Raw genomic sequence first — 25,892 nt, 5'->3', positions numbered from 1 at the left:
CTTCAAAAAAATTGTGCTATACTATTCCAAATTTTTTTTTTTGTTGAACAGAAGACAGCATACACTGAACAAGGCCCACAGCTAGAATTTTTCTCAACAAAGTAGAATTTCATAGAAAGTAAGCCTCTACTAACAGAGGTTTCTCCCAACAGCTCCTCTCTTTACTCAGAGCAGACAACACCCTTGAAAATAAAAAGGGAACAAGACTGCATTGCCAAATAGATGATAAAACGACTAATAACTAATGTACTATTGCTTTTCGTTTGGCTGGTTGCCTTTAAAACATGTGATTAAATATGCAAATATTTACTACAAAATGAACAGTGCTGCTCTTCATACCATGTTCATATGGTGAAAACGTTCCAGCATCTATGTTTATGTAAGGATCAATTTTGATTGCAGTGACACGCAGACCACATGATTTCAGTATGGTGCCAATGCTGCTTGCAATGATCCCTTTGCCAATGCCTGAGATGACTCCACCAGTTACAAGGATGTACTTCATTGGAAAAAAATCAAATCAAGCACACAGATCTTGAGCTGGAAATCTAAAATGATAAAGAGATACATTTGATTAATGCAAATTCATCCCATGGAATAACATAGTCTCACTATGCAAAGAATTAAAATGACCTTCAGGAACAACAAAATCATCACTTTAGAATCTCTCCCACTTATAAGTTGCTATTTAAGCTTGATGTCTAAATCCTCTCCACAATCAGTGAGAAAACAGAGATACTAATTATGAATTAATTCATTGCCCTGCGGAGATACCAAAGTAGGTATAATTCATCTGACTTCTCTAACATGACAGGAACAGCCAACCACCTTTTAGAAGTTAAGCAAGACTAATCTCACCCTAGATTCTTCCTAAATTAAAGAAATGAATCGTTTCATTTGTTTTGAGAAGTTAGCTCTAAGACTGTTCCTTGCTACATTAGCCACATCACATTCTCTCCTCAGTAGATCTACCTTCAAAACCTTCAGCACATAGCTACCAGTATCTTTGTATCACCCACTACATTTTTCAGAAGATTTCTCCTCCCTAGCTCACAGCATATCAAATATTTCAAAGGTTTTACCGTATCCTACACACCAATGGAATATAAGAGCAAAAACGAAAAACTGAACCAAAGCATCCACATTTACATGCCAGCATATTAACCATGAGCCTCGAAGTCTTGCTTCACATATCCACCCATTCTCCAACAAATTACAGAGAGAAAAAAAATCTAAAAAGAAAAATCTAGTTTAACTAGACTGTGAGATAAAGTTGATACTGTACTAGAAGAAAGCAATGTTATGCCAGTTTTAAGTTTCAGATTTAGAGAACCATTCAAAGTTATGACACACAAAGTCAGAACTACAACTTCAGATAGCACAGAGCTGTGTCATATGGCCTTCAGTATGGCCAACTTCCCCAGATCTTAGCTTCCTAGACTACAAAGAGAAATAAATGACCCTTTAAAAGGGGTAACTGCAATTATGAATAGTGTTAAAAACTACTATCTGAACAGAAAGCATGACAGTGTAGCTAGCAGGTTGATGGAAGTGATTCTCTTCCTCTACTCTGGCCTCACAAGCCTCCACCTGGAGTACTGCATTCAGCTCTGGGGCCCTAACAAAGAGGTAGATCTCTTAGAAGAACAGGTCCAAAGAGGTATAGAGGGCTGGAGCACTTCTCTGTAGGAAGAAAGGCTGAGAAAGTTGAAATTGTCCAGCCTGAAGAAGGCTCCGGAAAGAAACGATACTAGCCTTCCAGGACCTAAATGGGGATACAGGAAAGATTAAGAGGGCCTCTTCATCAGGAACTGTAGTGGCAGATGATTTTAAATGAAAGGAGACGTTTAGGTTAAATGGTAGGTGGAAATTATTTACTCAGAATGTGATAAGAACTGAGCACAGGCTGCCCAGAAAAGCTGTGGGTGCCCCATCCCTGGAAATATCCAATGTCAGGCTGGATGGGGATTTGGACAACCTGACCATGTGGAAGATACCTGTCCCTGTGGCAGGGGGTTGAAACTAGATGATCTTTAAGGCCCCTTCCACCCCAAGCCATTCTATGATTCTGCAATTGCTTGTGTACATTACGTTGCCAAAGCTTCGATAAGAGGATGCAACACCATATTTCACAAGGCTACGCCATAATTCTTGCATACAGAACAACAGCTATTCATACACAGAAACTGTCTCCAAAAAAAAAAAAAAATTGACTGTTACAAAAAGCCTAGATAATTAAAATTGAAAAAAAAAATCACTATGAACTAACAGATTCAAATACCATACCAGGGCAATCATATGATTTTGGATGGGAAAAAAAAAACAGTGAAGATACTCACACACCTATGCCATCTTGCATAGATGCAAGATTTACCTCTTATTTCCTTGGCTTGGTTATTCCTTTCATCTTGTACCACTCAATTGTCTGGGAAAGTACCAGTGAGTTTTTTCACCTTACAACCTCCAAAAAGTACCAACAATATTTATTTAAATAAAAAATAACTAGTTTTATAATCTTATTTCTTCACTTCAGCTTTCACGTATGAACAGATACCTCCAAACATTCTAAGTCACAGCTGATTACATACATTATGTGTGAAAATCTATAGCTAAGTCTGTAGCCCTCCTGAAATAAGTGAATGAAGAATGCAACTCACCTGTAACTGCATTTAGATTACAATCAGGCAGATCTGGGGGCTAACCCTTGGAGCAATTCTAAAACAATGATAGCACAGCATGTCACAAAGCAAAAGGCCTGGGGTCAAGAGCAACCTTTCCTTACCTAAATATGCATTTTGTTCAAAACAACAGGCAATAGCATGCGATCTGAAAGCGTTTAAGAAGAATCAAGTTGGGACAGTTCTCTAAACACTGGTAGCAAGCAGCAGAGAGTGAATAACTGCTCTTCTGATATTATTAGTTAACATAAATAAGGCCTAGAGCTTCAGCTGGCAGAGGTCAAAAAGGTAACAATGCTTATTTTGAATGCTTTTACAATGGATAGCAGGAAATTAACAGAGTGTTACTTCCTTACCAACACACACAAAAGGGAGACAAAAATCGAAGTATTTAATCCAGAAGAAAAGAACCCTTGGAATTTACTGTGAGCTGGTAACAGGTAGGCATGTAGCAAACACTCATGGAAGAAAAAAGAAAACATGAAGGAAGCTTCCTTCCATTCCCCTTCACAACCTGCAAATACGCTAGTGACAGAACTTCAGAGTAACATAAAACAAGAAACAAGAAACTGATGAATGAAGAAATGGAAGATCTTCAACACGTGCCACTTCGAGACTCAGACCCCACCGCTTCCCTGACAGGAACCAGAACGAGAGCTGCTACCTTCAGAAGCACAGATTTCCCCATTTCCCTGCAGCTCTGGAAGCCCACTGCTTGCTCACAGCAGAAACAACGCACGGCAGGTGCGTTGGGGAACCACTGGAGCTGCTGGAAATGGCAGCCGGCTCCTTTTCTCTCCCTAAGAACTGAAGCCACGAAGTTCCCCCTTCTCCTCCAGAGCTCCACGAGTTGAGGCGCGTCCTGCAGACAGCTTTAACTTCGTGCTTGTAACGCGTGGCTCCGCTTACAGAAACTACCGTAAGCACCGAAGCACCACAGTACTCCCCCAAAAAAGGCTTTCACCCCGTACCAGAAGCTGCGAGCGCCCCACACGGGACGGGGGCGGATCCGCGACGCACCGGAGAGCTTCGCACAGCCCCAAGGGAAGAAACGGCCCCTCCTCCGGAGCCGAGGGACGCGGAGCGGGCTGCGGGGCGTCACCTTCCGCGCGGAATGGGGAACGGGCGGGCGCGCAGGTACCCGCGCGCGCACTACACTCTTCCCACCTCGCGGCCCCGCCTGGCCACGCCCCCTTCTCAGACAGAGGCCCGCCCCCTGCGACCGGAAGTGACGTATGCGGAAGGAGCGGGCCGTCCGGGAGTCCGTGCGGAGAGTTGGTTCTGCCCGCTGGAGCGGCTGTTAACAGCCGCCTGCGCGGCCGCCTCCGCGCCATGTTGCGCGGCTTAGGCAGCTGGCTGGGACTGGAGCGGGTAGGCGAGGAGAAATTGCTGGTGGCTGAGGAGGGGAGCAGCCCCGCGGAGGACCCAGAGGAGCCAGGCGAGCCAGTCGCGGAGCCGGCCACGCAGAGCCAAGAGCGGGCGGAGCCGCAGGAGGATACGGACGCGCTCCTTAGCCAGGCCAAGGGATTCGGCAGTGAGTGTCCTGGCCTGGCCTGGCCTGCCTGGGTCAGGCCTGGGGATGTCCCACGCATGGCGAGCTGCGGGGGGCTTCGTGCCAGGGAAAGGTTGAAGTGAAAGAACAGCTTTCTTGCTTGACGTGCTGACGTGTTCCGGGAGCGCAGCGATGTGTCTGCTTAGAAATAGTAATAATGTAGCCTTAAAGCACTGAATCTCCCATGGTATAGTGAGAGTAAGGCAGACTGGCTATAGGAGTGAAGGCAGATCAGTTCGGTGCATAGTTAGATGTAAATCCCCTGGCACTTCTCATTGGCACTGAACTTTAACTGAACTAAACAATTGCATGTTTTAGGTTAAATGCTGTTCGCAGCTCTGCACACTTGAAGAGCTGTCTTTGTAGATAATTACACCCCCAGTGCAGCTTGCTTAGTGATTCAAAGTAAAAACAATGTGACCAAAATATTTGAAAAGTAAGCAAATAGCAAAACAAGCCCTAAAACATACCTTTCCAGATGTGAATGATAATTTGGGTCAGGTCAGTTAATGTAGGAAATTATCTCAGTTACTTTCACGTATCTTTTTTATTTTGTGTTTTCCCATATCATTGTTTTGCATTTCTCACATTTGTTAATGGCTGTATATGTATGCATCACCTAGATGTATTTCCCAAGATCTCACAAGATGGAATTTTCTATACATCTTGTCCAGTCTTCCATAGTTCTCAAACAGTCCTATGTAAACTGATAAAGCCAGAAGTTTGAAATTGAGCTACTCCTCCAACATTGTCTCCACTATTTGTTTGCTTGGTTTGTTTGTTTCTCACAGATTCTTTTTAATTAACAATTACTGGTAATGAGATAGAGTTGCTATCTGTTCTGTGCCCTGTTAAATGATGCTTTCTAACTAGGTGTCAAAAGCCATTGTATAAAATACGTTGGATATTCAAAATATGAACCGAGCAAATGGCTTCAGGTGTTCCTTTTGGTTATCTCTTACTAAATGAACAGCATTTCTTTACCTGTTCTATTGTCAGTATGACAAAAGCAATGCATACGTACGAATCACATGCTTTGTGAGGTTGTGTGGATGTTTCTTTGATAGTTTATAGGAATGCAGTATCTGTTTGATTATTTTGTTACTCATCTGTAGAAGTAGGGCTGTGGTTGGCTGTAGGTAAGAACTGTGAATTACTAGAGACTTTCCTAGCACATTACAAATTCTGCTGGTAAAACTGAAGCCTTACGTGCATTCTTTTTGCTTGTTATTATATCATTACAAAGGCTTAGAAAACTTTGTCGATATGAATCAGTGATAGAAATATTGTTGGATAGATTTTCTTACATAGGCTTCTAAGATGAAGTGTTCTTGGTCAATTGGATGTGGAAGCTTTGTTTTTCCAGTACTAATACTATTCTTGTGAGGCTAAGTTGCTCCTCTTACTGAGGTTTGTTGAGAACCTTAGCATAAGAATGTTCAGTCCTTAATAGAAAAAGTGTTTTGCCCTTTAGGGCCTGAACTACTTTGCTCAGTGGTACCAAAGTATTGCTGGGCAGCAAATGCTTCAAACTTTTCCACCTAAAGCACTTAAATATTAGAATAATAGAATGGTTTGGGTTTGAAGAGACCTTTAAGATCATGTAGTTCCAACCTCTGTTATAAGTAGGGACACCTCCCTCTAGACCAGCTTGCTCAAAGCCCCATCCAGCCTGGCCTTGAATAATTCCAGGGAAGGGGGATTAAAAAGATTCCAGGGATACATAAAAGAACAAATGAAAGCTTGTGGGGAGGAAAGAGTCTAGTAGACTGTTATCTCTGTTATTCTAAAGGGTGGTGCTATATTTCTCTGTGCAAGAGGTAGAGAATAGACTTTTTTTTTAAATACAATAGAAAGCATGTGATGGGTGTAAAGCCTGATAAACAGATGAGAATGATGCTAGCAAGTGCTAGGAGGAAGTTGTTTTAGTTGCCACAAATCTGTGATAGAAATAAGTTACAAATTAAAAATAAAAAAAAACTTGGCTTGCTGAAGGACTTGGCTACACCTTTGCATTTGTCAGTGTTGATTTGGTGATAATATTAAGAATGAATACATGGTTCAAAGAACAAGTCAGCTTTCCAGAAGGTGGTGTGAATGTTGCAAAGTACCTCATTCTGCCAGTGGTGAACAGCGATGTGTTAGAACAGTGCAACTACTTCTAACATCTTGAAGTTGTTGTTGTTGTTATAATTATTATTATTTACATTTCTAGCCTATAGGGAACTCGAATTTTTGTGCAGTTTAGATCTACCATTACTTCTTCACTTCTAACCCTAGAATTTTATTATTTACTCTGGCACTTATACTGTAACAGCGATATTACAGGAGTAATACATCTGATTAAAGTGCTTCTGACATCATGTAATGATCTGAGAAGTAAACAGTGTGAGTGGTGTTTTAAGATCCTCTGTCATTAAAGTGGTATTTAATATTTCTAAAGGTTCCTGGCAGAGGTCTTGCTGCTTACCTTCTCACGTTTTTCTAACTCCTTTAATTAAGAACTTTGCAGCACAGGTAATTGCCTTTGCTACTTAGCCCTGAACCTGTTCAGAGGAATGAACAGTGTCACGTTGTTTGTAATGGAGCTCTGAAGAGGACACTGAGTAGGGAAGAGCAAGCTTCTATCTTAAGAATTGTCAAGGAATCTGAAGTGTTCCTTTCCAGAACTTTCATGCATTTGTTGTCTCACTTCATGAGACAGTACTGTGCACGTTGATTTTCTACAAAAATAGAACTGTTTTAATACTGTTGCTATAGTTACTTTATTACTTAAAGTCTCAGAAATAAGTGAAATTGTGAAAGATGCATTGTTCAGAAAATGTAAAGGAAAGCAGTGTATTGAGCTATTATGAATGTTTGATTTAGTAATCAATGTTCAAGTATAATGATCTGATGTACAGAAAACTTTGATCCAACTTTCAGCTTGATTATCACTAAAGAGTTTGTGAACCAGAAAAGGATAAATAGGATTTTAGCAGTTCTTTGTAGGTTAGAAGCTGGGTTAAATCATTCAGAAGGAAGACTTCAGTAGGTGTCAAGTAGGTAATGTTTCAAGAGAAAGGAAAATCTAGTACCAGTCTTGGGTGAAGGGAGGTCTTTTTTCAGCTGTTTTTCTTTTTGGCCTATATTGAAGGTTACCTCTTCAATTTCGCCACTGCTGCTACAAAAAAGATATCTGAATCCGTTGCCGAAACAGCACAGACCATTAAGAAGTCTGTAGAAGAAGGGAAAATCGACAGTATCATTGATAAGGTATTTTATTTCTCAATTTTTGATCTGAAGTATTTGCTTGCTTACTGTTGTGTTGTATATCTGGCATGTAATAGAATTTCTTTAAGCTGGCTTTAGGAATTGTGTGTTTCAATAGCGCATTTCTCCTGCCATGATAAATGACATGACCAAAATGTTCCTTGAGGGTAGAAGAGCAATGGTTAACTGTGCTTTGCTCAGTGCTGCACCAGTGCTCATTTCCTTCAGGATGTGGATGTACTGGAGAAAGACAATAAGAAATGGCATCTGGATGAGGTTTTACAATATGTGGTTTAGTAGCTTGCAGTAGTAATGCTGATAGGAGAACAGTTGGACTAGATGATCCTGTAGTCCTTTGCAACCTTGTGATTCTATGTGAAAACAATATACATATATATATGCTGGAGTAGGATGAAAGGCTGAGCAAGTTGGAGTTGGACAGTTGGAGATGTCTGGGATGTAATTATTTTTCTTTTTCCAGTTAAGTGGGAAGAAGTTATATAGCTTCTGTGTCTTAAATGCATCTCTGAAGCAAGATTCAGAATTAGGTCAGTTTTGTGGATATTGTAGAGCAAGGGCCTAGAGCTACACGTGTATGTTTTTGTAAGATCAGGGAGTAAATGAAAAAGCATACTATGATCCTGCTCTTCTCCCCTGCTCTGGCAATGATCTTTTGCTCTCACAGCTCTTCTCTGCTGGATCCAATTGTATAACTTGTGCACCAAGTGTTCTAACAGTGCTTCAGTCGTGAACTTGGCAGGGGAAGGTAGAACAATCAGAAGAACACCTTGTAGTGTTCGGTTTGTGAGCAGAAGTAGCTCAGAAGGGGAAGGGAAGTGACCAAAAGCAACGCAGGTGTGGTGAGTGTGCATCCGCAAGTGTCAGAATGCAAGATGGAGCCTGCTCCCTCCTCCTGCAGCTTTGTTTCATACACCCTTTTTGGGGAACTAAAGCATTGCCTTATTTGTTGATTTAAAATACAGTGAGTATTAAGTTCAGTTTCTTGGTATAATCAGTGTTCATGTCATCTGCCAAATTAATAATTAAATGACACTTTTAAAATTCTTTTGTGATTGAATTTTATCTCCAAATTTCATTGACTTTTTAGGGACAACTGTCTATGTATGATAACAGACTTATGTTTCCTACAACAATATGTTAGAGTCTATCTAGCACAAATCCATACGCTGGAAAAAAAGAGGGAAAATAGGTAAGAAGGCTGTTTGATAATTTATTACAGGGGCTGTAATGTTTGTAAAACATACTGTAGGTACTTAGTACAGTTTCTCATGCCTAAACTTCAGGTTTTCTTCTTCTGGTAATGTGAATGCCCTGTTTTGACTAAAATGTGTGTGTATGGAGAAGTAGAGTTATAGCTCCTGTAGCATTCTAATGCTTTTCTCTTACACCAAATAACATTTTTATTCTGTAAATAGTAAAAATTCAATAACTTGGAACTGGAGGGAACCACAACGATGTATTGTTATCATAGGCACTCTCTCACAGATGCTAACCTAAAGCCAGAATGCTGGATCACTGAATGAAATGTTCTTACAGTATCTCAAAGTAGGTTTAAATATTCACTTCTAATTTCCAGTGTCATTCCTGTTTTTTCTTTCCTTCCTGTGCTTTCAACTACAAAACAGTATTTGCATTGTAACCTGGATTATGGCATTCCTGCCTCAGAAATCCCTAAACATTTCACTGTAAAATGTACAGTGCTGTTTTACATCAAGCATATGACTCTTCTGTGACCATTTCCAATTTTTTCAATGCTGATTTCTGTATAGGATATTTCAGGACATAATCTCGTGCCGTACATTTGTCAGCACTCAGCTAAGCACGCATTCTGAAAGTCATACTTAGCAATTTGATAGGTCTGATTTATTGCGATGGGTGTATTTCATAGCCAAGTCTTCAATCTTACTACAAGGCCAAGGGTATCTTGAAGTGTTGGTGAAAGCAGGTGGTAGTTTTTGTCTCTATTTCATACGTAGAATGTATGTAAATGTATGAACAGTATAAGTCTGTAAGCTGGGATTTGCCTTTGTGTTTTCATCTGCTGAACTTGATAAAACTATAAGTGTTACTTTGAAAGAGTGTGTGTGTCTATAATGTTTTACTTATTGAGGTCTCTTGGTTTTTATTTTAGACAATTATTGGAGATTTTCAGAAGGAACAAAAGAAGTTTGTCCAAGAGCAGCAAACAAAAAAGTCAGGTAATGTATGCTATCTTGAGCAACGCATGACATAACAAACTAAAATCTTACAGGTAGCTGGATATTTCAGCTGTATCTAAGCACAATCCATTGGATTTCTGTGTAAGGAAACATTTGTATGGCCAAACTTAATATATCCTGTGGGATAGGAAGATGATTTTTTTAAGCAATGTCATCGTTACACTATCTAGTAAGATGATATTTGTTTTTTAACCAAACTCAGCTTTTTAAAATCAACTAAAACATCAGTGTGCTGGCAAAGCTGATCTCTTATGCTTGTTTTGAATTTTAAGTCTGTATTTACTGAAAATTATCATTCTGATTAACTTTCCTGTAAGCTTTAGCAATCGTATCATGCTTTCATAATGAAATAGAAAATGTGAGTTAGAAAGTGCATTATAGTGTCTGATGAGTTGCTGTAGGAATAGTGGTTCTGCTTGTACTGAAGGCATAATTGCTCTTCTGCTTTCCCATAAGTCATTTGCTTTATAATTATCTGTGATCTGTGTACTATTGAGATCTGTGAACCTATTTGAAACTTTAAAATAAGCACTTTTTTCTACATTTGGCTTTATCACTGCATTAATCCTTTTTGATGTGTAACTGAATACAATGATGTGTTACAGTTTGAATAATTATTGTTATTCTGGAAAATAGCTTTATTGTTAATCTAGAAAATAGACTGATTTTAAATGGATCATGATGAATTTTTTCATATTGTCTGTAGGTAGTATGTGTGTCTTGGTTTTCTCTTGCAATGCCACTTATGTGATCATGCTGTCTGTATGTTGTATTTTCTGTATCTTATCAGTAAACCTTGACATCTTCTAAAACATTTCTACAAGTTTCATGAAAATAGCTAGCTTTATTGATAGTAAAGGGGAGACAGATGGTCTAATGGAAAGAAGCATTGGCATGGGAATCCATGTGGGTGGAAGAGCTTGCTTATGTCAGTTGTACAGGCAAAAAAGCATATTAAATTCACAATAATTATTTATTAACTGGTTTGGCTGAGTTATACCGTCTCTGCAGGCTAAATTTACATTAAAAATGAAGAGCTTTCTATACATGTAGAATAATTTCTGTATTTGTACAAAAAAGAAATATTGTTTAAGTATCTGTAAATGTACAAAGCAGGTCAACTGCGGTATGTTTATTCCATGTATAGTTCATTGCAATTTATAACAAATTTTTAAATTATTTTTCTTCTTCTCCTGTTTCTTTCTTCTAAAGAATTTGTGTCCTCTGAGTGCTGGAAAATTAATATACTAGTACATTATTTTGAAAACTTTAAATTAGGCGAAGTTTGCACATTTATAGTGACTAGAAATTTCTCTTGGCAGTCACATTACCCAGTGACGCAGCTTTTACCGCAGTAACTAAACTAAGAGGCAGTTAAGTTCTGGCTGAACACATAGGGAACAAACCTCCATATTTTGTTTTATAATGACATAAATCAGCAACTATTTAAAGTATTGTTTACCTCTGATAAATCAGGATCCGTGATAAATCAGGATCAGCCTAGAGTGACCTTATGGAGATCTTATGGCTTGAGCTTAGTTTAGGAAAAAGGAGCAATGAACTAACTTAGTGATGCAAGTCTGCTTATTTTTGTGACTTTTTATTTTCCTATGTTGCACAAGCACAAATAATTTTTCCTCCTTTCCGTAACAGAAGCAGCAGTTCCTCCCTGGGTTGACAGCAATGAGGAAGAGACAATTCAACAACAAATACTGGCCCTATCAGCAGTAAGTATTCAGTTTACTGTAAGATCGACAATATGATTTTTCATTTTTATAGAAGGATTTACAGTTTTATGATACGATAGAACTATGTGAGAAGTGGGATTGTTTTGCTGGTCTTGTTTGTGAAAAGTGATATCCTTTTTCTGGTATCAGTTAATGACTGTAACATCTTCTTCTTCAAAGGATAAACGAAATTTTCTGCGGGATCCTCCAGCAGGTGTTCAGTTTAATTTTGACTTTGATCAAATGTACCCTGTTGCAATGGTGATGTTACAAGAAGATCAGCTTCTCAATAGGATGAGGTTTGATCTCGTTCCTAAACAGTAAGTAACTTTTTGATGGTTGTTATTGCATTTTCAGTGTATCTGCAAATATGTGTATATTATTCATTTTTCCTACTTCCTTCAATTCTTTTGGTAACTACTTTCTCTGTATTTTATATCTACCCAAATACATCAAATACTGCACCACTTTGATACAAAAAAAAAAAAAAAAAAAAAGTCAAACCAACAAACCTGCTGCTGCATTTATCTTTGTCTTGGAAATAAATTTGTAATTTAACACAGCAGATCTATTAAAAATTAAGACCTCTCCCATACTGAAATCAGGGTCCTTAGTAGTTCTGAATTCTGAAATTCTGAAAAACAATAAAAACACAAAACAAACAAACAAAAAAAACCCCACAGTATTATTGTAAGCAAGAGGAACAATGAGAAATGCTCCTTGTTGTTACCACCTTCCAGCAGACCCAACTAAAATATCCCTAAGTGTCCCAGAACTTGGTCTGTTCCAGTATGGCTTCTTGATCCCAGTTTTATTCCAGTTCTGTTCTCCTTTGTTGTCCAAGGTTCTCTCTCTAAGCTTGTTTCACAAGTCAGCATTCTTGTTATCTAAGAGTTCCCAATATTAATCTCCATGTCTGAAGATGGAAACAGGAGAAAAAAATACTTTTTGTGAGCTTTTCTGTCTTTAGTCTCCTTTTATACAGCTTCCCTTCTCCTCATTCTTTCTCCCCCTTCCCTGCTCTTCTGTTTCTGTTCTGTCAGCTCTCTGGCATGTTGTAGGTCTTTGTCAGATCTGTCTCTGATGCTCTTGTCTTCAACCTTTGGTCCTGCTGTCCTTGCCTGCCCTGCCTCATTTCTCAATAGCTGGTTTTGATATTTTTCAGTTTTGTTTGCCTGACTTTGGGTGGTTGTTTCCCAAATGGCACTTTCTAATTACGAAAGGTCTCACAGGCATGCTGAAAAATAGTGGAATATTTCTACTGCAATCTTGGACTCGCTTCTACTTGTAAATCAAAGATTACAGTTGTTTCTGAGGTCTAAGGAACATATAGATAAAGACAGTTCAGCAGTAAAAGAATATTGAGTTTTTAGAGAAAGGGATGAAAATGTTAAGAAACTCAGATGAATATTACAGCATAATGTTTTACCAAATTGTGTATTACTGCATGATGTTAGGTTTTTTTGTTTGTTTGTTTTTAAGAAATAACACCTGATTGTATATTAAGCCCAGTGTAACTGTTGTAGAAGAGATCAAGAATTTGTATAATTGTAGATTTTTTTAAATTGATTAAATCACACATGTCAAAGTGACAGCTCTGCTTACTCCTTCCCTCTGTATGTTTCCTTTTAGTTCATTGCTAGATGGTAAGAGGAGCCATATTTCCGTATGTAGTACTCAGTATCTGTTTGTTCTCTCTAGCGTAAAGGAGGAAGTGTTCTGGAGAAATTATTTCTACAGAGTATCCCTAATTAAACAGTCTGCGCAACTCACAGCACTTGCTGCTCAACAGCAAGCAGTAGGAAAAGAAGAGAACAAAGGCAGAGAAGAGGATAGTCAACTGACAGGTATGGAAAGGATTTCTATTGTCACAGCTCGTTAATTTGTTTACTGACTGTATGTATCAGGTGCCAGAATTTTTATCCTGGATTTTATGTGAAATCAAGACTTCTCTCCCCATGCTCAGCCTGTTTGTCCAGGTGGGGAAGGGAGTTCTGAGTGCTTTTTAACCAGTTTTCCTATTTCAGCCAACTTTGCCATAACAGTGCAAGTCCCAAGAGATGAGATGCTGTACTTGATTTATTACAGGTTTCAGCCACTAGTGGTCTCTGGTGCACTATTTTGACCTGTCAGAAGCCAGGGGTAGCTTTGGTTCACCTGTAAGACATCAGGCACTAGCCAACCCAGCCAGCTGGCATGCACTTTGCTCTCCTTTTTTTTTTTTTTTTTTTTTTTTTTTTTTTTGCATAAGCCTCAGACCAGATGGAAATAAGTTAGCGATATGGGAGTATAATTACTGTGGTGGTGGAGGCAGATGTGTGTAGGACATGGAAAGGTATGCAATGTATTAAAGAAATGGAGTAAGATGGGTACATAGGCTACTTGAGATTCAGCCTGGAGATGAACAAGCTAACTTAACATAGGCTTTCTCAGTTATGCTGATCAATGTATATCAGTGTATCATTACTGATCCTCTTTTGAGTCATTGGACACAGACAAATTCTGAAAGCAGGAATAAAAGCTGCTTTAGGGAATAAAACAGTTTCTGGCTAAGACACAAGTGATAGCTTATAAAATTATAGTCTAATGAGTGCACTCACTATCCCTGAGGAATCTGCAGGTTGGGTAGGCATTGGGCAGGAGGAGGAGGCCTTTGCTGTACCTTAGAACAGATTTATATATCCTCTCAGCATGAAAAAACAAGTTATCAGATCCACCAGTGCTGGTGTTCTAATTACAGCCAGCTTGACTGACAATCAACTGATCAATGTCAAGCTGACTTCCTTGTCCCTCTTTCAGATACTATATCTTTCCATATTTTTATTTTTCCTCTTGAGTCCTGCACTGCTATTAATTCCATCTTTGTAAGCCTCCTTCAGTCTGTAAATTCACCTTTCTTATCTTCATATGTACTTGTTCACAGCCCTTTTGCACAATTTTGCTAATTTTCTGTGCTCTTTGAGCCAAGTTTACTCAGCTGGGCCTTGGTTCCTTGGATACAGGCAGATGAACCTTGGGATAAAGGGAGATTTATCAAGGGGTAACAGAGCTAGGGTGGCATGTTGCATAGAATATACTTGTGACAAAAAAGAATTGTAGTTTCCTCAAGCTTTTTTCTTTTTTTTTTAATGATTGCCTATGTTGTCATTTTATCTCATTCTGTTTCTTTTAAGTTCTGTCATAGTTCATGTGTGTTAGCACAGGCAAGGTCCCCATTTAGAAGGAACAAAACAGAATGGAGGTAATGGAGTCTTCGTTGTATAGTTGTATTCTCACTGATATTTTGACACTGTTAAAGGTGTTGCCTTTGTTTCCACTTTCCCTGCCTTTGTGGCAGCTGTTTCAGCAGATACTCTCTGCCCCATTTATGTTATGCTGTTTGATTTTGTGTATTGGTTGAATCCTTTTGTCTTATTCCACTCTCATTCTTTTTTTTTTTTAATTCACACCTGTTTAAGTAATGTCTAAGTTGAACTTCTTTTCATTAGTGATGTTAGTAAAATCTACCCCTCTGATTTTCATGTATCGTGTAGCTCTTCATTGTCATGTAAATTTAGCATCTTGTCATAGATATCTTACCAAGTTACATTTTACTTGCCCAAAACCATAATCATAATTTTCCTTTTTTTTTTGTTTTTCTTTTGACCATACTTAATTACATTATTTGGAAATCAAACACCAACAATATTACTATACATCTTAACTGATATTTAGTATTTCTGATATTTTTGTCATAACATTTTTCACGTATTCATTCAGGTCTAACTCTTTTGCTTTTGAAATGTGGACCAGGAAGCCATGAAGGGGTCAACAGTTATAAAGGATAGGTTAAGAAAGGTGAATAATTCAAGAAATCGATCTTGAAGATGCTAATTCTTTACAAATTTCATATAATTTGGTGTCTGAGTACAGGAGAAAAAAAATGGTTGAAATGAAAGGAAGATGTCAACATCCAATCACTTCTTAGCAGGTGTAACTAGGAATAATCTTGCAGGGCTCAAGTTTTATGGAGGCTGCAGCTTGAAATTTTTTCCTCATGTAAAAGAACTAGTCTTTAATGCCCTGCACTAACTTTTTATCAAAGCAGGCATTTTCTGTCTTTACCTTTTGGTGCAGGCTGTAATTAGGTTTGTTTCCTAATTGTGCATGTCATAGTACTTTCACAATCTCACCATATTCATCTCCCATTTTTGTCACTTTCTGAGCCACTTTTGTTCACTGTTGCTCTGTACAGGAGCCATCCAACTCAGGAAATGACTGGGATTCTCACTAACTGCACCTGTCAGGCATCTAAGTACGTTTACATCGCTTTGTTTCTTTTTTGATTTTCTTTGTTCTAGTAAGAGGTTGGGGTGATGGTTTTGGCTTGTTTCTATTTATTTATTTTTAACTTTGTTTCTTTTGGATTTTTCATTACTTCAACTGACAGGACTCTATTGTAGAGTGGTGACTGTCATCTCTGTTTTTTGTAGTCCCTTACAGTAGATCTTTATGGATTGGATCTTTTCGCTTACTGCTGTCTTTATATAGTGGAAAAGATTGCATTTGGAAAGATCAGAAAACATGAAGTCTCACAGAAGAGATTTTATTCACTATTATTTGTAAGCATGTTGCTTGAGAAGTCTGGTTGCTATTAGTATGTTTCTCCTTACCACTGATATCTTTATTTGATTTCTGTTTCTGCATGTCATTGCTTCAGTAGACCAATTTTAGAGACAAGAAAGCCACTACTCTTGTGGCTGACGGTCTAGTCACATAGAAGGGTTTTTGTCATTAACTACAGTGCAGAAGGTTTCCCGTATGCAAGTTAAATATGTGCTTAAATTGACAGTCTTGAACTATGAGTTCCTAGAGCTTTGCTTTTTAAACAGTACAGTACTCAAATTTGCCAAGCCACAGCTGTTTTAATGGAAGTGTCTCGACTCTACAGGAGAGACGGAGCACCTGAACTTATTGAGCAACAGAACTGTTACCTCTGAGTCATCCAAACACTTGGAAATTTCCAGTCAAAGTTGCTGGGTTATACCCAAAGAACTCTTCTAGTAGAACTTACCATTATGACTGAAAATGAAACATTTTCATTCAGAGGAAAAAAATGCATCACCTTTTGACCTGTAAAGCATCTCATGTGATACAGAACACCAGTATAAAATATGCAAATAGATTTACTGCCCCAGTAATTATATTTTATCTAATGGCAAATATATATTTACCAGTCTTTAGTAAATAGGGTTTTTTTTATTTCAACACTGTATAGGTTTGAAGAGCTTTGAATTGTTATATGTTATACGACCTTTTTGAAGGTTGAATTCACTAATTGGAGGCTAAAAGTAGAAGTAATTGCCTGTTGGTAACTTCTCATAATGTTCAGTGTCTTCCCAAAGCTGACTCATGTCTATGAAATAGAATTAATTGCCTTCCATTTAATCTTATCTGTCTCCTCCTTGCATGCTGTTTTCAAAGGGTTTCAGGTCAGTCATGATAGTTAAGTGTGAATAAAAGGAAAGCATTCCATATTCTGACCTAGAAGCCACATGTATATATGCTCTGCAAAAAAAAAAAAAAAAAAAAAAAGCTAAGTTCTGCTCCTTCTTTTGGTAGAACTGTTTACTATTGGGAATGAAGTTATCTTAGCAGCAGTGGAACAGATGATGCCAAGCTAGAAGATCCAGAGCAGTGCTAATGGTCTGTTATTGACGTTGGACTGGTGCTTGGCTCAGCACAGAACTGCTGTGCTGCGTCTGCATGAGAGAAGGCATGGAGCCTGAGGCTCCTCTCTTTCCCAGTGCTGTGGGACTCCGTTGAAGAGCAACGTTTTGTGCCATGTTCTACAGCCTGCCTGAGTCAGGAGTAGTGGAGCCCTTCTGGATGCAGTATTGGGTACAATAACAGATCCTATGAAGATTAGGGAGGGAAAGGAGGAAAGAGGGTATGACAGAGCAGTGGCCATTGAGTAGATGAGCTTTACAAGCAGCGACAGCTACCAATTAGAAAATTATTATAATTAGAGCTGATCTTGGAAATTAAACCTGAAAAAAGTCCCTCTTCAAAAATCACTGCGTAAGCAGAAAAGATCCACCTGCAGTAAACACAGCTGCAAGTTCACAACTGCTTTGCATGTTTAAACAAAGTGCTAAGTAAGCACTTCATCACTACTGCAACTTGCCCTGTACATTAATTGTTCTTCAAGCCACTTGGCTCATTAATGTGACTCTTCTACCTCACTAGCCATGTGGGAGAAAAGCTAGAGTGTTCTTTTCCTGAGAAAAAGATCTTTCCTCCTTTGTAGGCAGCCACTGTCTCCTTTATACCATGCTACTAAATTAAGAACATACAATGAGTTTTATCAGAAAATTTGGAATAGCTTCTAGGGTTTGTTTTTCAGTGACTTCTGCCTGTGTGAAATAAGGTAAGGCTTTGGAGCGCTCTTCTTGCCTGGTTCACAGTGTGCACACAGATGCAGCCTGCTGTACCTAAGAGCTGTCTAATACCTGTGTCAGTAAAAGCACACAGGCAAGGGAGCTTTAAGTTTTATGGTAGGTGGTAACTGGATTTCTTGAGGAATTCTACACCTTTGTAACTTCAAAGGTCTTGCAGCATTTAATGCTATTGTGAGCATTTTATAGAAGGCATTCTTCCCCATTTCCAGCTATTCCTATTTATGTGGTTCTTTGGATTGTTTAGTGGGGCAGGAGGGTTCCTGGAATTTAACTTTGGATTCATAATAAGAAAATAATTTGCTGAATTTGCTTTACTTAATTAAAGACAGAAATTTGTGTTGCTGTTTTTGCTTTTGTTGCAGATGCTTCACCTATAACTGAATTCAGCCTTTGACCACCAGATTTCCCTTAAATTTAAAGTAAAATGTTTCCTGCTATACTTGATAGCTATTTAGAATAAATGAGATCTTTAATATTAAAATGTAATTACCTTTTTTCCTTCTTGCTAGAAACAATACGGCCAAAAACACCACCTGTAACAATAAAACCTCAGATAAAATCTCAAGAGGTAAAAACGCTTATTTTATTTGCTATTTGTTATGTGAAACTGTCATTCAGTAGGATGGATATTTACTTAAATAAGTTGTGATATGAAACTATAACAGTATCTAACAGTCTGATGTTAACATACTGCTGTTCTGTTGCGATACACATTTTCAGTAGTAGAAACAGCAATGTATCTGAAGTATGCTTTCATTAATATCCTGCATGTTATAATAATAAAGATATTTTGGTTTTTTCATCTGAAGAAACATTTCCAAAATGTTGAGAGTAGAAGGTTTCTATTACATTTAATCACAAGGGATGCCTTAATAAAAATATGTGCTTATACTATGTTTTGTCCAGTGTAAAGTACAGGAAATCTAAATCATACATTGCCATAACAATACTACCTTCTTGCAACTGCAGGAGTAGCTTTGATTGTACAAAACCTTTAACTTAGACACCTAATGACCCTTGTTCATTTCTGGGTCATAAAATCAGTGCCAGAGAACACTGTTGGCAAAAGCAGAGCTGTGTAATATATTTGGTTTTATTTTGTTTTTTTTTTTTTTTTGGTCTATAACTAAAAGGCAGTCAGCTGCATGAGTAAAAGCTTATATTGGGGCCATTCTTTGTCTGACTTTAAGGATAAGCTTATATAAAACTGTCATATTACAGGATGAGGAAGAGATTTCCACAAGTCCAGGTGTATCAGAATTCGTGAGCGATGCTTTTGATGCCTGTAATTTGAATCAGGAGGACCTAAGAAAAGAAATGGAGCAATTGGTGCTAGAAAAAAAGAGAGAAAAGACTTCCGTAGTAGAAGGTAAAACTGCTAGTACTTTCTGTCTTAAATACAATCATTCTAAAATAGGTTGACTTAAATCTATATATGTACTGTAATTACATTTAGGAAAGTAGGTTTGTGACCCTTCTTCAAAAATGAATGAAATTAGTGATAATTCTTTCCACAATCAGTGTCTTGTGCAGAACGTTATTTGTGACAGGTTCCAGTCCAAATAACAGTTTGTAGATGGCTCTTTCATAAAAGTGTCTACCTTCCTCCTCCTTTTCCTCTTTCCTAGATTCTTATCTGCATGTAATTTTTTAATTGTGGGTAAAATACATTATTAGGAAATCAGGCTTTTGTTAAACCAAGTATTTGCACCAGTTGTGAGTTTGCCCAGTGCCTTTGTTGTAAAAGGCTTACATGCATGCATTTGCAGTGGTTAAAAATTAACAAATAGCTTTGAGTAAGATGAGGGGGAAAAATGGGGCTTATTCTAAAACAGTGATCCAGAAGAACTAACGTTGGTGTCAAATGGATGAGAACAGTCTATAATGATGTGACTTTGGCCATACACATTGAACTATTTGTAATGAAGACACTTCTATCAGTAGATAATTATATTTTTCAAACTTGCTTTCCAGTGTGTTTTGGACATTGCAAAATCTTTGTTTTCTGAAATTGTTGATTTTTTTCTTTTTTCAGTAAATAGCCACGCTTCAGGAAATTGGTTTCTCGCATCTAGGTTTTTAGATGGAAGTGTTTCAATAAGAGTAATTTGTTCAGATGAATCTCAGCTGGCCTTACTGACTTGGACTGTGGAATTACCCACCTTCATATCTAGGCTTAAGTTCTAACCAACACGTAACACATCAAAAACCCACCTCCTCCCCCATGATCTTTCATATCACAGGCAAAGTTAATTAAACAGATTAACAACACAGGGAGTGCCTTCTGACTCATTTTCTTTTTGCCCTGAGGTATGAAATATGGTTACCTTTAACCTGGATTAAATGGGTTTGCCTAGCTACAAATGTCAGTGGGGAGAATACCAGCTATATTTAAAACTATCCACAGTATTTGATCCTGATTTTCTTCTTAACAGTATATTCAACAAACTTACGTTCATTTTTTTTCCAAACAGCACAGCTTCTTCCCACACCAAGATTTAAAGGCACAAAGTGAGATTGAGTTGATATTAAATTGCAAGTCTGTAGGAAATTAGTTAGCAAAGGGACACATGACAAAACTGTTTTTCTCTTATCTGTGGTCAGTCAGAAGATGAAGATGGAATTTCCCATCTTGAAGTTTCTTTAGCTTTGAAGAATTATTCATAAAGTTCAAGAGAGAAAAGACAGACTCAATGCAAATTAATCAAGTTTCTAGTTTTATATAAATAGTGTGTGACAATCAATTTTGATAGTATAAGATGTTGCTTATCTCTTGCAGAAGAGACTGCTGATTGGGAAAAGGAATTACAACAAGAGCTTCAAGAGTATGAAGTGGTGACAGAATCAGAAAAACGCGATGAAAACTGGGATAAAGAAATAGAAGAAATGCTGCAAGAAGAAAATTAAGCATTTTCACAAAATCACCGTAACCCCAAACTTTTCCTGAAAACAGATATGGATTTCCTCTTTCCTATTTTAAAGACCTTCAAAAGACAAGAAAATATACAATTGTACAATTCCATATTGGGATACAACCAGTATTTCTGTTCTTTATATGAGCAATATCTGAACTTCTTTATTCTTTTAAATGAAAGAAAGGAGACAGACACTGCAGGTTATATCTAACAAGTAAAAATGATAACATGAAGCAACAGTTTAGTTTGAGCTGTTAGGTGATCAAGAAGCTCTGCAAGAGTTACAAGTCTAAGAATCTCAAGTTAAGTTTGTCTACAACCTGTTTGGGATGTAGAAATGGATGTTGTACATAACATTGTCCCTGAAAATAACTTTCTTTGCTTTTACACTCTGATTCCTGTATAATCTGTAAATGTGTACTATTTTCAGTTTCTTGTAGCTAGTAGCTTTCATGTGTATTTAACTGCTCCTTAACATACGTAGCCAAAGAATGTATAGAAGACCCCAAAAATAATTCCTGATGTTTAAAAAAAAAAAAAATTCAGACTCGAAAAGAATTGCTCATTTATTATTGATCAGATATGATTAGTAGGCAAACATTCAAGCATTTAAATAAGAACCAAGTTCCTACCTGCTTGAAAAACCTGATGTTTTTATTAAATTGTCATATTGCCTTTCCCCACAGAGAGAATTGGCTTTAATGCTTCCTTTGTTCAATGACTGTTTTGTTTCAATTTAATTTTGCTGAGGAAGAGCAAATTGAATGTTTCTCTTTACTTGAAGTGGTGAAACAATTATGTAGAACTTTGGCTGGTTTGGACATCTTTATTAAATATTGTAGATATGTATAAAATCGGCTCATTTATTTGGAAGGAGGGCATATTGAGGGGAAGACATTTCAGACTTATGCAGATCTCAAAAGTATCCTTTCACACAGTGTGTAAGACATGGAATTTAAATAAAAATAGTTTTCTTTAAGAGCTTTTTCAATTTGTGTTAGACATGGATATTTCCTGTAGTTTTATCATTATGTCAGTTTCTTTAGATGCATTTTCTTTAAATGAAAAATTTATCATTCTATTTGCCATCTGTATCATAAGCTGCGATAAAGGAAAATGGGTAAAGTGCAGTAGGATCCATTAACCACAATTGAATTATAGGCATGTTACTTACAGAAAGTTGTCCTAATGACATAATTCTGCACAGCTTTTTTGTGAAGAGATTGAGAAAGTTTATAGCTGTAATTATTCAGGCCGTGTACATCCTGAAAGGAGCCAAGTAGTTTGAACTGCTGTTTCACTAAGAAAGTACTAGTCACAATTGTCTCAATTACCAACTTGGACAGAAAGCCCTCCTATAATTTCCATCATGGAGACTTTTTCAAACATGAAAATGTTTGGTTTCTCAAATTGTTTTCATTAGTTCTATACCCAACTATAAATCATCTTAAGCAAAGTTTTTTACAGTGTTCTTCACTTCTAAGGTCCGCTTTCCCTTGTAGTTCATAGATTTGAAGTAAGTCATGTGGTATTGTGGTAATAAAGAGGTGGTGTAGGATGTCATATCAGGAATTAAAGAACCACAGATGCTGTGACTCTGTTATGCTCACTAATATTTAGACTACTCAGTGTTTAATGCTTACTCTTAAATTTTGGCAAATGCTTACAGGCTTAAGCTGGAGGCATTAGGATATCTGCTTCACCTTAGGTTGGATATTAGGAAACACTTCTTTACAGAAAGGGTTGTGAAGCAGTGGAATAGGCTCCCCAGGGAGGTGGTTGAGTCACCATCCCTGGATGTGTTTAAAAACCACTTGGATGTGGTGCTCAGGGACATGATTTAGCAGAGGGTTGTTAGTTAGGGTAGGATGGTTAGGGTCTGGTTGGACTTGATCTCTAAGGTCTTTTCCAACCTGAGCAATTCTATGATTCTATGATTTGACACAACACCTACCACAACTTACAAAACCCTGCTATTTTTGTTCTTTCAGTGGCAGATTTTCAATGGATGATTCAGAGCTCAGTATCACTGCTCTAACTCTGTGATTTCTTGAAAACCAGTCTGATTGTTCCTGATGTTTTCAAATGAATCACCTTTTTATTTGCACAGGGTTCGTACATGATGTATTATCTCCCTTTTCATGTAAGCATAGTCTATATAATGGTTATAGATGTAAAACACAATCTTTCAGAAAAGATCATTCCTACATACAAGTGCAATGAAAAGCCAGTAGCTAAGTAGCTCTGTGTTTGAGAAGGCAATCATGTAGCAGGGCTTGATCTGATTGAGCTCTGCCACAAAAAGTCTTATCAAAAAGCATCTTAATAACCTCAAATCTGCATATCTGATTTTAACCCGGGAAGCTGTAATAATTTTTTGTAGTCCTGCATAGTTTTCAGGACTGTTTTAGCTTTACAAATGTCTAGCAGCTTTAATTGCACTTTACCAGAAAGTGTCTGTTCCACTTCTGTAGTAACAAGGTGAACGTAAGTTGATCTGGACTGGAGTCGTGTGGATGGCAAAATACAGCAGAAGAACAGCAGTGTGAAACCAAAGGGAGGTGGGTGGTTGTGGAGCTAAATAATAGAATATTAAACTGTAGAGGTGATGTAACAAAAAAAAAAATTAGTCATTTAAAACATTGAGGAAAAGCAAGCAAACTTTTTAAATCGTTTTCTTCAGAAGAAATTAAGCTGGAAGATTTTGGAATTAACCTTTGTGAAACAAAGAGAAGATTGCTTGGCAGCGATTCAGGTTAGCATGAAATAAAAAGCATAGCTTTATTAAGCCATTTGTAGTCATTCTCTTAAAAAAAAAAAAAAAAAAAAAAACAACAACAAAAAAAAACTTTCGATTTCCAGAGTTAAGTAAAAATTTTTTATTACTTTATCTGTTCATTTGGATCATGAAAGTATTTTTCTCTGCTGTTTGACTGTCTTCCCATTAAGTTGATGGGGTTGTGCGTGTAGTACAGCACAGTATGCCCATTTTTACCTCACGTATTTACAAAAATAACCCTATGTGCAGGAGTGTATCACCTGACTGTGAGATGCATCCTTGAACTGCTGGACTCTCCAATACTATTGACTTTTTGACTTTGCAACAGCTGTTACTTAAAGGAAGGTGAAGTGCATCTGGGTTAGTTACCAACGCCCTGAGAAGCAATAGCAGCCACGCTGTAGAACATGCAAATACAAATGTAGGTATTACTGTACCTAAACATATTCAGGGACTCATAAAGTACTTTGAAGCTGTTGCTTTTAACTAAACAGTGCTGCAAGAGGAGGAGCAACCCAAATAATTAGTTTGTCACTGTCATTTTTAACAAGACAGTGCTCTGCAGAACTTCACTTGAAGAATGAATCACGCTTCATTTTGTAAAAGCGTGCTTTTCATTATGGCACAGACTGTGAATAGTCTTCCTTTGCCAACTCAGGGATTCATGAGGCTATGACAAACCTTTCCAGATGTTCTTAAGACATGTGCTTTATCCAAAACCACACGGGTAGAAAAATTACTTTTTCTCAATGTTTGTGATCCTGTCAAAGCAGGGAAAGCCAGAAGAGAAATGCAATTAGTTAAGGGGCATATATAAAATTGGGTAAAGATTTCATATCTGTTTTGATATGTGATGCTATAAATAAGATAATTCAAAGAGTGTGCACTCTTTGAATTGTAAGCATGCGCCAAACCTTAATGCTGCAATTGCTTTTCTTTATTTATTCTCCGAAGTGCTGGATTCCATACTCTAACGTGGATGCTCAGAGCTAGATAAAGTTACTGTTTCTCTATGTTTTCTGTCCCATTGAGGAGAAATGACCCAATTTAACAGCTAGAACTAGTGAATACATCGATTGCATCTAGCTGCTTCTCCTGCTGATTTCAGAAATGTTAGTGCTGGCTGTGCACTCTTTTGTAATGTCGATGCCTGCAATTTAAACATCAAAGTTTTGCTTTTGCTGTATCATCACCAACTTGCATCTGGCTGCATCACGTATAACAGGACTTTCAAGCCCATCATGTGTTGGGTGGATGAAAAATGCTACTCTGAGAGCATTACTTGGGCAGAGAGAAGCCCTGGCATACATTTAGTGTGGATATGGAAACAGTGAACTGTCTTGGTGGGAAGCAGCCTCAAGTAGTGGGAATGTGAATGAAAGACCTGGAACCGTTCCCTAAGCAGGCAAAAATACTGGAGCATAGGATCAGTAAGGTGAAGGAACTGGCAGAGCAAGCATGCTGTGTCTGTGTCAGCTGAGCGGTGACTGAGCTCCTGCTGGCCCTGAATGCCTGCAGGGAAAACTCATGAAGATGCCTGCCCTGAGACAACTAGCCATTTTTGCATTGGTTCCTGGCCACTGAGTTATTACCAGTGGAGGTGGCTGAGCTGCCCATCTTTGGAGACTGAAAAGCTAGGGCGTGATGGGGAATCTGCCTTGGCTATGTGAACTTCAGTGCTGGCAGGTGTGAAAAACAACATGAGGGTCAGGCAGAGCAGGGTTAACTGGATTCCCAGACCGGTCATCCACTCAGGCATGACTGAAGACTTGCCTTTGGGTGCCCATGAATGACATCTGTATTCTCCTTCAGAAAACATTTGCAATAGCCTGTAACTGGCAATAATTCTTACCAGTACAAATATCCAGCTCTTTTTTCCAGCTCTTGTCCCTGAGCTTTGGAGCCTTCACTCAGGAATGGAGGTGCGACATCAGCAAGGAGCACGCAGGAGAACACACCACTCAGATGACACATGCAGCTTCTATTTTTCTGTTCTACTCCTCATCCCATTCTTTATGCATCCTGGCATCTTGCTTGTTTTTTTAATTACAGCTGAGCATTAAGCCAGTAGATGTTTACAGGACTGTTTAGGTAAGGCCCTAGGATAATCTCTCTGTCATCATTTAATTTTAGGACCTTGTGAAGTAAAGGAGTGGTGACTTGTTTGGTTGCTTTTTTTCCTTCCGTCTCCCTCCTCCTTGTTCTTTTTTGATTATTCATTTTGTGAAAAGTAACAGCGGAAGAAGTTCAGTTTCTATTTGGAGCCAGGAAGAAAGTATTCCAAAGAAGAGCCTGGTTAGTCTAAAGCT

At 38.0% G+C, this 25,892-nt stretch overlaps 2 protein-coding genes across 3 annotated transcripts in view; one reads left to right on the top strand and one right to left on the bottom strand.

Moving 5' to 3' along the window:
- Positions 1–3,834, bottom strand: part of CTPS2 (CTP synthase 2) — a 61,190-nt gene extending 57,356 nt beyond the window's left edge. Inside the window, exons 1-2 of one of the 2 annotated variants that reach the window (XM_048943457.1) lie at positions 3,650–3,834; positions 340–548 (exon numbers count right to left, since the gene is read on the bottom strand). In XM_048943457.1, the coding sequence (XP_048799414.1) occupies positions 340–505 (166 nt within the window). In that variant the 5' untranslated portion in view covers positions 506–548; positions 3,650–3,834. Of the gene's footprint in view, positions 1–339; positions 549–3,342; positions 3,619–3,649 lie in introns of those variants that run through there. The other variant, XM_048943465.1, reaches the window with a different exon arrangement.
- A 66-nt stretch (positions 3,835–3,900) lies between these two features.
- SYAP1 (synapse associated protein 1) lies at positions 3,901–21,795 on the top strand. The gene is made up of 9 exons (XM_048943481.1): positions 3,901–4,212; positions 7,367–7,485; positions 9,635–9,701; positions 11,376–11,449; positions 11,630–11,769; positions 13,151–13,296; positions 18,399–18,457; positions 19,111–19,258; positions 20,669–21,795. Exons 1-9 carry the CDS (start codon positions 4,011–4,013, stop codon positions 20,794–20,796), a joined length of 1,083 nt encoding a protein of 360 aa, XP_048799438.1. The 5' UTR covers positions 3,901–4,010; the 3' UTR covers positions 20,797–21,795.
- The last annotated feature ends 4,097 nt before the right edge of the window (positions 21,796–25,892 follow it).

Source organism: Lagopus muta, chromosome 1 (assembly GCF_023343835.1).
Source record: "Lagopus muta isolate bLagMut1 chromosome 1, bLagMut1 primary, whole genome shotgun sequence".
NCBI lineage: Eukaryota > Metazoa > Chordata > Aves > Galliformes > Phasianidae > Lagopus > Lagopus muta.
Note: the sequence above shows the minus strand (reverse complement) of the source record. Positions and strands in the feature narration are given on the sequence as shown.